Source organism: Microcaecilia unicolor, chromosome 5 (assembly GCF_901765095.1).
Source record: "Microcaecilia unicolor chromosome 5, aMicUni1.1, whole genome shotgun sequence".
In the NCBI taxonomy this organism is placed as follows: Eukaryota; Metazoa; Chordata; class Amphibia; order Gymnophiona; family Siphonopidae; genus Microcaecilia; species Microcaecilia unicolor.
The window spans coordinates 172,656,752-172,670,460 of NC_044035.1; the positions used below are offsets into that span (position 1 = coordinate 172,656,752).

The 13,709-nt window shown below is 43.4% G+C and overlaps 1 protein-coding gene across 1 annotated transcript in view; it reads left to right on the forward strand.

Moving 5' to 3' along the window:
* HYDIN (HYDIN axonemal central pair apparatus protein) overlaps positions 1–13,709 on the forward strand; it is a 2,443,906-nt gene that overhangs the window by 168,450 nt on the left and 2,261,747 nt on the right. The window contains exon 6 of the mRNA XM_030205004.1: positions 5,813–6,012. Within this exon, the coding sequence (XP_030060864.1) occupies positions 5,813–6,012 (200 nt within the window). The remainder of the gene's footprint in view (positions 1–5,812; positions 6,013–13,709) is intronic.

Here is a 13,709-nt window from a genome sequence, read left to right on the forward strand (position 1 = left end):
TTGCAGTAGTCTGCATGTCTTAGTACCATTGATTGTATTAGGTTACGGAATGAGACCCTCAGGAGGAAAGGTTTCACTCGTTTAAGTTTTCACATTGAGTGGAACGTTTTCTTTATTACGGAGTTCACTTGGCTTTCGAGCTTAAGATTGCAATCGATTATGACGCCGAGTATTTTCAAGTTGTTTGATATAGGGAGAATATGTTCTGGAGTGGTAAAGGTTGTGGGTTTGTACCTATTGTGTTGAGATGAGAGGATGAGGCAGTGTGTTTTTTCTGTGTTCAGTTTCAGTTGGAAGGAGTTTGTCCATGATGTTCAATCCAAGTTTGATTTTATTGGTGATTTCTGTTAGATCGTGTCTGAAGGGAATGTATATAGTAACATCATCTGCGTATATGAACGGATTGAGGCCTTGGTTAGAAAAGGATTTGGCCAGTGGGATCATCATTATGTTGAATAGTGTTGGTGATAGTGGTGATCCTTGAGGTACTCCACAATCTGCTTTCCAAGGTGGTGATATGTTTAGGTTTGATTTCACTTGGTGTGTTCTGGTAGTTAGAAAACCCTTAATCCAGTTAAGTATGTTTCCAGTAATATATTGTGGTTGACTATGTCGAATGTGCTCGACATATCGAATTGGAGGAGGAGTATACTAGTATACTGTTACCTTTGGGTATTTCTTGCTTGAATTTGGCCATGAGAGTGACTAGCACAGTTTCGGTACTGTGGAGGGGGCTTCAACTGCACAATAGGAATATACATAAGCAGTGGTGTGCTGGAGCCGGCTCGTACCGGCTTGCAAGAGCCGGTTGTTAACTTTGCTCAGCTCTTGCAAGCCGGTTGTTGAAACGCACGAGCTGGCTCTCCTCCCTTCCTCCGGATCCGGTCCCTCACGTCACCGACCTGACTCTTCGAATTCTTCGAGGCAGGCAGTCTTGCCTGCCCGCTGCCAGCGCTGACTCTCTCCCACTGGCGCTGCCGGTTCGCGCTTTAAAAATTGCCGCCAAGACTTCCAGAGGCGGCCTCGCGAGATTTCTGCTGAAGTCTCGGTGGCCATTTTGAAGCGCAAACTGGCAGCGCCAGCTGGGGAGAGTCAGCGCAAGACTGCCTGCCCCGAAGAATTCGAAGAGTCAGGTCGGGTCAGTGACGTGAGGGACCGGATCCGGAGGGAGGGAGGAGAATTCGCCGAACAACTCGGAGGGGGTGGCAGGGGAGAGAAGGGAGTCGCTGGGCATTTGTGGATGGAGGGGAGAGAAGGGTCGCTGGGTATGGGTGCATGCAGGGCAGGGGAGAGGAGGGTCACTGCTGGACATGGGTGGATAGAGGGCAGGGGAAAGGAGGGTCACTGGGTATGGGTGCATGCAGGGCAGGGGAGAGTAGGGTCGCTGGGTATGGGTGCATGCAGGGCAGGGGAAAGGAGGGTCACTGGGTATGGGTGCACGCAGGGCAGGGGAAAGGAGGGTCACTGGATATGGGTGCACGCAAGGCAGGGGAGAGAAGGGTTGCTGGGTATGGGTGCATGCAGGGAAGGGGAGAGGAAGGTCACTGCTGGACATGGGTGGATGGAGGGCAGAGGAAAGGAGGGTCACTGGGTATGGGTGCATGCAGAGCAGGGGAGAGGAGGGTCACTGGATATGGGTGGATGGAGGGCAGGGGAGAGGAGGGTCGCTGGGTGCATGCAGGGCAGGGGGAGAGAAGGGTCACTGGACATGGGTGGATGGAGGGCAGAGGGAGAGGAAGGTCGCTGGACATGGGTAGATAGAGGGGAGGAAAGAGTGAGGAAGGAGATGAGATGAGGGAAAAGGAAGAGAAAAACTGCACATGGATGAAGAAAATAGGCAGAAGCTGAGGACCAGAAATGAAGAAGAAAGGAGGAAAGGAAAGAAATAAATGGAAAGGAAGCCCCAGAAACGAAGTTAAGAGGACAGGTAGCAGCAGAATCGGATACTGGGCCAGCATGATCAGAAAAACAGTCACCAGACAACAAAGGTAGAAAAAAATCATTTTATTTTCATTATAGTGTTTGGAATATGTTCACTTTGAGAATCAGGTGCTCAACATTAAAAGTTTATATTTATTTACTTATTTATGGCATTTTATCGCACATTAAACATGAATTAGATTGGAACCTGGGATCATTTAATTTTTTTTTCCTGGAGTAATGCATTGCCACCCCCCTAGGCTCTCTCCCCAGCTATAGCCAGCTCTGCAATTTGGGGGGGGGGGGGGGCACAGAGGGGGACGGAGGGGGATGCAGAGGGGGACCGGGGAGAGAGCCTGTTGTTAAACATTTACCAGCACACCACTGTACATGTGTATTTAGTTTATTCGGTTTCTGATTGACTTTGCAGATCCCTGTTGTCCATTGTTTGTTGTTTTCATTGAGCCTGGTAGCTGGCTGCCAAAAGCTTCTAGAAATTAGAATGCTTGGCAGCATCAGTACTAAAGCTTCATTGGATGGCATCACCCCTCTGTGGTATTATGTGTCCTGCTGTCCTTGGAGAACACCTGCTACAAGTGAATAACTTTGCCTTTCTGTTGCCAGAGGAGCTTCAGTGTGTCTGGTTGGTATCTTGTATCAAAAAGGTCAAGCTGGTGCTCTTCTTACCTCTAAAGTGAAAATCTAATCAAATCAGAGCCACTGCAGCTACTGTAGCTCTCATGATGAAGTCTCCTTTTTTGCATACTATTTGTTAAGCAGCTGTTTGGTTCTCACCATACACCACACGAAAACAGAACTCAAAAGTCCCATAAAGCCAATGGCACAATGAACAAAAAAGTGAGAAGTGGAAGAGGGCTCAGCAAATGAATGGGATCAACAAAAACTTGTGTACATAAAAACAGTTCTTGTGTATCTGTAGTGTAAATGACTCAAAACAGTTCTTGTGTAGCTCTAGTGTAAATGACTTGATGCACTGTTTACAGAGAGAACAAACCCAAAAGAAGGGTATAAGTAACAAAAATACAAATACAGACACTAAAAATCATATTAGTTCTTATATTAAAAAATGTAAATATTTAAAAGGCATACAGTGTGTTAAAAACATATAAAAAGGTTTATACATGTTAAACATAACCAGTGGACAATGATACAATAAAATATAAAGATATCAAACTTTGTCTTAATGTTGCAAAATGAAAGTATGTGTCTAAAGGAGAACAAACTGCAGTTATATTGAATAACATACAGAGATGTAATCAGAAATGTATGTACAATGTGAAATTGACCAGTAAAAATGATACAATTTACAAATTAGCACATAATATGCAAATAATGAATATTCCATATTTACAACCATATTGTAAATGTAACAGAGAAATGCAAAAGGAGCACTGGAATAATAAAGCAAATAAACATGGAAAAATATAAAAATAAATGGAATCATATTTGAATGGGAGAAGACACACTGATCTGTTGATATAAATCCTGCAAGTAGAGCTGAACAACCTCAACAAATCATATATGTAGGTCTGATGGACAAGAATATAAAAAAGAAGAAAATGTACAAAATGTATGGCAGTCGTTGACACAATGTGATAAATGTAATGAGCAAAGGAGCCGTTGTGCTGGATGTTAAATTCATAAGCCAATGTGGCATATGAAAAAAATCCTTAGCACACATATAATTCCAAAAACTAATTTCAAATAAGGCATACCTTGAAAATGATCGTGCACGTATGGATTTACTGTACAAAACAGTAGACAGCGACCACTGGGTAATCCTTCTGTTGAGGAATCACAAGATGGGAATCATGAAAATATAAAGCTTGGCATGCAACACCTCCACTAATTTGCTTATTTATTGTAAAGAGGAGGAGGAGGCTAATGTGAAGATGGTGCAGCTCCCACCTCAGGATCCCAGGTCCCTCTTTCACTCAGGGTGAGCTGGTTCTCAGTATGCAGATTTTATGCAAATTAAGATCCTACCCCTTTCTACTCGGGGTGACCTGGTTCTCAAAAAGGCAAACAGAGTCAGGTCTTATCAACAGGATTTTTTCCATACAAATCTTTATTACAGCCTCTGGGGCACACCTCTTTTAGCTTAAAACACTTTCCCAAGCCTAAACAGTTCTTCCCAGCTTAACCATTTCATTTTTTCCTGCTCAGTGCAATCTTCCAGTTTAAACATTTCTTCTTGCACAATTCAATCCCAACAGATTTCTTCCCCCCTGAGCCCTCTCACACAGGCATTTGGGCTCAGTATTAACTCAGTCCTGGACACACAGTCCCTCTTTGTAGCCCAGCTGTAGACACACAGTCTTTCCCCATCTGGGACACACAGTACCTCTTCACTGTTCTAGACACAGTCTTTGCATCTGGGACACACAGTACTTCTTTGAACACCTAGTTCTTATCCTGGCCCTCTAGGGCCTTCTTACCCCTGCCAGCTTCCTTGCCTTGCACACAGTTCACCACCAGACCTAAGGGCCTAGCCAGTACTTCACATGGGGACCTCCTGCCTCAGCTACCAGCTCTCTTCTTCCCACTGTTAGCTCTTCTCCCCCCCCCCCCCCCCCCCCCAGGTGGGGTATTAAGTGTTTAATGGCCAAACAGGACCCAGCCCATAACCGGCTGCACCTGTTTCCACCTCCAGGACTCTCCCCGGTCCTAGCGACCTCCAGCTATACCTCCCCTTTCTGGCTCCCTTCAGCAACTCACCAGCCCTTCTCCCTGGACATTCTAGGGGAACAGCGCCCTCTAGGGGCCTGACCAGGGCAGGACAGCCTCTTCCTTATCACAGTATATGTTATCCAAAAAGCTTAAAAAAATAAAACGTTTACTTCAATGTTGAGTAAAAAAATAAATTTGTTCCTTTCTTCTAGAACATCCATGGCATGACAAAAAAACGTCATGATAACGGTGTACAGTGGTAAATACTGCATAGGCTGGATGAATAAAAAGACATAAAGAGTATAGGTCCTGCATGTGAAAATACTAACCTATGCTGGAAAAACTTGAATGAAAAGCTGGCATGCATTATGATCCTCTATGAGATTTTTTTTCATATGCTACATTGGCTTATGCGCTTAACATCCATCAGAATGGCTCCTTTGTTCATTACGTTTATCACTTTCCACTTTGTTCATTGTTTCACTTCACACATTCACATCACATCACTGCTTGGACTGGTCTTCAGCATTTGGTAGAGCCATGCTGGCTAATCTGCTTGCTGTAATATTGCAATTTACATATAATTTTTTTTCCTGATGTTGGGCTCTTCCTGGATAAAGGACAATAAATTTAAGCAGTCCTATTCTTGGGGGTCACCCATTTGTGTGCCTGATTCATTTCTGCTAGTCAGTGGAAAAAGCATTGTTGCTTACCTGTAGCAGGTACTTTCCATACACAGCAGGAATTGATCAGGCACACAATCATTCCCACCTCTCTGAGAGTTACATTTCATTCTTGAGCTATAGCACTAACTGAAGAGCTGAGTTGACTGCTGCGCACAGGAGCTATGCATGTTCAGAACTTTACACTAAAGTTTGAAGCTCTGGGAGAGCTCTTCTGTCCTTGCACATGCACTGATGTCATCCACTTTTATGTCTCATCAATCCTGATGTCTACAGAAAACATCTGTTACAGGTGAGCAACAATGCATTATACCTGCATCTTTACATGGTTGCTAGACTGATGAATATATCTGATTCTGCAAGTGTTTTTACTAATTGTTATGGTTCATATTTTTTTATTTTTACCATTCTTACTTCCTTCCCTTATATCGGTGTCCTTGATTTTTGCCAACACCACTTTGCAACTTCTTTAGCACAGTTTGCAAAGTTAATACTGGGTATATTTTGTTTCCCTGTAGGATTACTTTCATGAGGTGATTTGTGTCACAGAAAGGGAGAAGTTTGTAGTTCCTATCAGAGCCATAGGTGCCCGGGCAATTTTGGACTTTCCTGACCAACTTAATTTTTCTACTTGTCCTGTTAAGTACAATTGTCAGAAGACACTGCTTGTACGCAACATCGGCAACCGAGAGGCCAGATTCCAATTGAATACTTGCAGGTATGTAGTGATAATTTTATTGTTTACTTTTGCAAGATATTTTCTTGGGAATAGCCACAAATATCAATTTAGTGTTGGACCAGTTTTCCTTTAAAACATAAGAAAAGAAAATCCAGGAAATACTTGATTAAGTCAGATAATATTTAATTATAAGTTAATTTAATATTGGAATTTATATTCTATTTTATTCACAGTTGGGTCAATATTCAAACACAAAGGTGAAACTTTTGTAAAATGCCAGCTATGCTGTTGAAAATAATATATTTCAGCACTTTATGTGGATAGGTGGCAATATTGAATACTTGTGCTTTTAGTTTACATCAGGTTTATAAACTACTCTTAAACCAACTGGATTCTGAGTGGTTTACAATAAGAGAAAACCAAGGTAGAACCTTGGGAAGATTATAAACTTATCAAAAATAAACTAAGCAGTCTACAGAAATACAAAATGATACATAAATTATAGCAATTTCCATTATACATGTTGTCTAAATAACAATTAGCAGTATAGTGGATTTGAAAATTTCCTAAAGAGTTATGTTTTCATATTTTTCCTAAACAATGCATAGTTAGAAAACTGATTGAAACAGGGAGATACCCATTTCCAAATTTGGTAGCTTGTTCACCAAATAATTTATGATGGATGAAAATTCTCCGAAGCCTATTGAATCTCTCAAATTCAACAGACTAATAGTCTGTACAGACTCCTGATAACATTTTAAATAACATACCTCCATGTTTACTAAGCCGTGCTAGCGGCTGCTGTGCGCTAATGGCGACACAGCCCATTCACTTTGAATGGGCTATTTTGGCATTGCCGCACAGCTTAGTAAACAAGAGGGATGCAGCATAATTTAAAATAGGTTCTAGCTTGTATTGGCATCCAATGCAACTTCAAATAATAGCTAGAAATTCTAACAAATTTCTCCAAGGAGAAAATTAATGTAATGGCAGTATTCTGGATAGTTAGCTGTTTTTGAATCAGCTGTTTCAGTAAACTCAAATAGATCAAGTTACAATTATCTTATTTAGAAAGAATTAAGGCCTCTACAAATAGTCCAAATTGTTCTATTAAAAAAAAAATCTGATTCTCCTTTCATATTGTAACCAGGGTCCTCTTGGTGCAGCCAAGGATAGAACAATCTCCTCCAGCCACAGACTCCCGGTACAGTCAAGAAATAAATGTCCACCAGCAACTTCAATCTTAAGGACTTTATTCCATGCAGGTTTCTAGTAGATCTGATACACAGTTCCAACAGTAGCATTCACCTTCCATCTTAAGCACATATAAGCCACCTGAAAGTGTATGGCAAATAGTCCCCTTTAAGCAGTAGGCTATCAGCACATACCAGGATTCAATACAGGCTCACAGTCAGCTCCAGTCTGGGCTCTTTATCCAGTGCACAGTAACAGTAGTTCAATTCCAAATAAAAGCAGTTCATTCAGTTCATCTTCACAGTTAAATCACAAAGCAGCAGTTTCTACCTTCTACTCTCTTTACCTTCAGGAGGGGTTCCATACTTTAGGAATTTCTCATACCCCAAGGAATTTCCCTTTACATCAAAAAGCAGTTCATTCAGTTCATCTTCACAGTTAAATCACAAAGCAGCAGTTTCTACCTTCTACTCTCTTTACCTTCAGGAGGGGTTCCATACTTTAGGGATTTCTCATACCCCCAAGGAATTTCCATTTACATCAGCTTCACTGGTAGATTCAATACTTTAGGGACCTCTCTTACCGAAGGGTTTTCAGCCTGCACAACTTTAGGGACTTGTCTTACCCAAGGATTTTCAGCCTGCATCTGCTTCACTCTACCCTCTTCTCTCCCTCTGCTTCTCTCTTCATGGGACTCCTTCCCACCTGCCTAATCAATCCCTGGCTTCTGCTACCACAACCAATCATTCTCCTTCCATTAGCTTTCCCCACACCCATACCAGCTGAGTTAAGCATTAGACTAATGATGAGCTCCTGCACACAGGGTTTCCTATCTCTCTTTCTCCCTAGTGGCAGCCAATCTACACGTCCTGCCAGCTTACACCTATGTCTTCCCCTATTGCAGCTAGGATTCCAGTCCGGGTTCTTTATCTCACCCCCTGGCTCCTTGCCTGCAATGCCTTCTGGAACTTGTATTATCCTGGATGTGACTCTATCACAATATACAAAAAGCAATCTTTAACTAAAATGTTGACATAATGATCTAGTGAGAGTGTCTGATTCAGATATACTTTTAAAATTTTAGTTACAGAACAAAGATGATATTTAATTTGGTTGATGACAAAGGGAAGGTGCGCCCTGGAACAATCCAGTATTTTTCTCTGCCTTCAGCAAGTGGTAGGTTGTGCTGTCAGTGCTCCTGTTCCTGGCCTAGCTCCCTGCTGTGCTGGCCAAAGCCGCACAATGTGGTTGAGCCTAACAGCCAATCCCAGATCACATCTTAGGCAGTGGTGTCTGTAGACAGAAATATTTGGGGTGGCACCAGGGGGGCAAGCTAGATATGGATTTTTGCACATCATACCCCTCTTCCCCCCACACACTTTTAAATTAGCATGATTATTGATAGTGTCATTCAACAAATTCTTCTGTTTGGGAGTGTTCTCTGTTCTCTACAGTATTAGTCAGAATTTTAACATAAACCCTGAAGGTCCATTTCTATATCACAAACTTCATATTCCCTATCAATGGAGCTATCTCTATCCATACAATCAATATTCAGTTAGTGATTATCACCTTATGAACAGCACAAGCTCCTTCCACTTCTAGACACTTTGTTTTAAGCAGACAGGTTTTAGTTTGTGTGGTGACTCTGTAGAATACAGAGACCACTGGTCTTGAGCATTTTTATTTTGGGTGACAAGGTGTCAGATTCTCAGGTTCAGAGCCCGCAGGGCCGGGCTCTGGAGCAAACGTGAGCCCTTGGGCTGCGACAGCAGCAGGCAAAACCCACCAACCAACGCTGGGCAAGCACACCGGCACCTGGCAGGGACTGCAGGCACCGCCCAGCGAGCCGGAACACAAGGACTGGAATCCCCCAGACTGGAGGACACTGGACTGGAACACTGGACTGGAATCGCCCGGGCTGGAGGACACAGGACTGGAACACACCGGACCGGTACACACTGGACCGGAACACCCTGGATTGGTCCATACAGCTTCACCTGCACTTAGCCACTACCCCCCCCCAAGGGTTGAGCCCTTGGGTTCGAGTGGCCGGCAGGACTTACCGGATACCACAGGGACCAGGATACTTGAACAAGCTTGCAACAGAAGTGCTCCTAAATCCTAAAGTAAGTGTTCCTAACAGAAAACTAACAGACCTAAGCCCTAACCTACCAGGGGAGCTCCTAAGCCCTAAACTAACAGAGCAGGGAACCTAAACACAAAGCTAACACAGGTGCTACTAAGCACCAAGCTACCAGCAGTGCTCTACAACTCTAAACGAACTAAGGTGCCCCCATGCACCAAACAACCAGAAGAGTTCCCAGCACTAAAAGGGAAGACAGGGGAGCCACAAGGGAAAAAACAGGGGAGCTAAACATGTAAGCCAAAAGTGCTTCCAAAGTACCAAACAGAAACAGCAAAGACTGCAATGCTCCTAACAGCACAAACACCAGAAGTACTTCTAACAGCAAAATCTGCAGTGTTCCTAACACCACCAAACCCTGAAGTACTTCTATCAGCAACAGAGCTTCCAAAGCCCTACACACAGCAGTGCTTCCAAAGCACCAAGAGGGAAAAGCAGGAAAGCTAAACACACAGTCACAAGTGCACACTGCACTAACACTAACCTGGACCTTTAGCAAAAGCAAGCAGGGAAACTAGACACAAAGTCAGAAGTGCACACTGCACCACCCTACCTAAAGCAAACGTTGCAAAGGCCCTGAAGGGAAGAATACCACTTCCTTATCAAGGCCCTCCCTGATGATGTCACACTCCCTAGACCCAGGCAGACAGCACACTGAAACCCAGAGAGGCCCAACCCACACCAATGCAGCACCGTGAAGCACTTGAAGCCAGTACACCCAAAGAGAGGTAGCGCTAACTCAGTCCACACACACAGCTGTAGTAAAGTGAAACAATTAGTCATGCTGCTGGAAGCTGCCAGCATAGAGAGAGAGAGCTAGCTCAGAAAGGACAGACAAAAGAATCAGAAGCCAGCTAAGAAGCTGACCCCCAGGAAAAAGGTAAGTTTGAGAGGGGTTCTGACCACAATCATAACACAAGGGCCACCTTTGGCAGCCCTTAACCCCAGAACCTGCTGTACTAGGCTGCGTTTGGTTTACTATTTGCTAGAACACTTACGAATTCTATTAAATATCATAGAAAAAATTATACAGGAATTAGAGAGAATTAAAAGTCTTTTTAATTACTCACCCACCAGCACAGCATCAGACATCAGTTTCAAGTTATAACAAACTTACAAAATCTAACATCAGTACCTCTGGTAATTATAAGTAATTAGACTAATTAGATAAAGAAGGAAGAAAAGTTTGTTCCTCATATAAAGGTCACAGAACAGAGAGAAAGCAGAGAAAAGGCAGAGACAGAATGAATGAATGAAAGAAAGATTCATAGCTATAGAGAATTAATTTCTATCAAGGGGGGGAAGTAAAACCCCCTTGGGAAAAACCATAGGCCTTTGGACGGATCTGAAACACTCTCTCTCCAAACATGCCTGGTTTTTCAGAGTTCCTTTGTCTGCAGCAGGGTTTTATAGGCTGTTGTGAGCATCCACCTCTCTTCTACCCTGGACCAATCATAGGTGCTGCACATGGGCTGGAGACTTGTAATTGGGACTTTCATATATGCTGGAAGCCTTCAGTTTGTCCTTGCCAGACCTCTAACTCACTTTAGTAACAGGATATACCAGGTATCTGAATTGCCTTAGCAACATGAGACCCCATCAGAGCATGTGACCAGCCAGAAATTCCTTCATATGGCTGATAGTAAAAAGAGAGTTGGGGGGGGGGGGGATGGGAAATAGTGCAGTATACCTGAAATAAGTTAAATAGTGCAGTATACCTGAAATAAAACTTAATTATAGACACTGCTTTCAAGCAGACCAGACACTTTGCAAAATAACACAAAACCCTGCAAAAAGACACTTAAAACCTATGCAGAAAAGCTTACCAAACCATAACCGCCATGACTTACCTATGAAATGACATTGTTATAAATATTACACTGGGCCCTAGAGCACCTGTATACCTGCTACTGGAAAACTGGAACAAGCTGGACTGTTACATAGTCCTACACAGACACTACATTTTAGCAGAATCCTTCACCTCAGTTAGACATGCAGGACATGGACAGACCCTCACCTGATACAAAATATGAGACCCCAAAAATCATTCAGACAAAAACTGAAATGGAACCCCCCTCCAAGTAAGCCAGACTCTATAAGCAATGAAAATACTGATAAAAGAGAAACAGGAATGCATTTTCTCCTGTACTCCTGTAAATACAAAAATAGAAAATATGTACATTTCCCAAAGCATTCACATGTCAATCCTTAAAAAGTATTACATAAAAATAATTTTTTACTTTTCTACCTTTGTAGTCTGGGTACTTTTCTAATTGGGTTGGTCCCAATCTGATCCACTTTTTGTGTCAGTCTTCTACATTTTTTCCAAGTTTGCATTTCCATTTTCTCTTGTCCTTCTTCCCTCTTCTTCTTTACATCCATCTGGCACTGATACTTCTTTTTTATGTTTCTTTTTTTCACTTTTATCTTCTCTGCCTCCTTATCCATCCAGGTGTGATTTTTACCCCTCATTCTCCCTTTCTCTCACCATCTAGTACTTAGTCACCTTCTTCTCACTTCTATCTACCGGCGTTTCTCATCTCCCTCTCATCCTGTCTCCAGCAATCCCATTTCCCTTTCTCTTTCTCCTTCCCCAGTTTGCTAATCTCCCTTCTATCTTTCATCTACTTCCTAGTCCCCCATTTCCATCGTCTGTACTCACCCTCTCAGCCCTCATCTACTCTCCCCTCATCAGCCTCTACTCCATCCCTGTCTCTCCTTCCTTCCCTTGTCTCTAGGTCATTCTGTCTCTTACCTTCTACTCCATCTCCTATTACCTCTTTGACCACATTAACTCCATTTCCACCTCCACTCAACCCCTTGGGATCTATCTCCTCTCTTGTACTCTTCCCCCCGCACCCCAACCTGGCCTTGATCACACATGCAGAACACAGATAGCCCCTGTTCAAATATAAATGACCAGAAACTACAAGTATGAATGTAGACACAAATTAAACTGAAACCTGAGATGCCAAACTTTGCATACAATGCAACACCCGAGAAATAAAAAGAAACACATTTTCTCCTGTACAGTGCAAAATAATGCCGGCAGATATATATTCTCAAAACTGACATAATTCAATCACTAAACTGAAAATAAAATCATTTTTCCTACCTTTTGTTCTCTGGTGACTTTATTTTTCTAATAATCTTGTTCCCAATCTCTGGTTCTGTTTCCCTCCCTCTGTGCACTTAACTACTTCCAGGACCTCCAGTCCATTTGTTATTTCTTTTCTCACCTCCTTTCTTCTTCACTTCCTGCCCTACATCCCTCTTTAGCTCTGATTTTTCCAGTTCAGATTTCTTCCATTTTTCTGCCTTCTTTTCAAAACTATCTAGTTTTTCACTTCCCTTGTTTTCCATCCATGCACAGCATTCCTTCCCTTCTAACCATGCACAGCATTCGTCCCTTCTTTTCCCTTCCCTTCCCTTCTATACAAGTGCAGCATTTCCTCCCTCTTCCTTTCCTTCCATCGATATGCAGCATTTCCCCCTCTTCCTTCCCTTCCATTTGCACATTTCTCCCCTCCTGTCTCTTCCTTTCCCTTTTATCCATGTGCAACATTTTCTCCTCTCTCCTTTCCCTTCCATCCATGTACATTTCTCCCCTCCCTTCTCTTTTCTTCCATGTACATCATTCTCCTCTCTCCTATCCATGTGATGTCCTGGTCCCCCTTCTCTTCCATCCATGTACACAGCATTTCCCCTTCCCATCTCTTCCATCCGTGTGCAGCATGTCCTCCTCTCTCTTCCATCCATGTACAGCATGTCCACTTTCCCTTCCATGTACAGTATTTCCCCACTCCCATCTCTCTCATCCATGTGCAGCATGTCCCCCCTCTCCCTTCTCTTCCCTTTGCAGAATTCCCCTTTCCTTCCTTTCCTGTGTATTTAGCCTCTGTCCCTCCCCCTTCTCTTCTTGCGCTGCATTTTTCCACTTCTTTTCCTGCGCATCATTTAGCCCCTCTCCATTCCCTTCTATCCATTGTGCTGCATTTCTCCCCCCTCCCCTTCTGTGTGAAGCTTCTCCCCTCCTCCATTCCCTCCTGCAGGTCTGGGACCATCACCTCCTATCTCCCTTTGTACCGATCGCCCCTTCTCTTTGCGGGCCCTACAACTTGTAGCATTTGCTGGCACTGCCGACAGCAATTACTTCAAGCTGTCTCCTGGTTTTCCCTCTGTTGCATCCTTTTCCTGCAGCAACAGGAAGTTGCGACAGAGGGAAGGACCCTGGGCCTGGCAAGAGAGAGCCTGATAGTAGTGCTATTGGCAAGTTTGCCCTACGGCAAGTTTGTAGGGCCCGCTGGGAGGGGGCTGGGAGTGGACAGACAGAGATTGGAAGGAGGAAACAGGAGAAGCAGAGGGGATAGTGAGGCAAGGAAGCAATGATGCACTG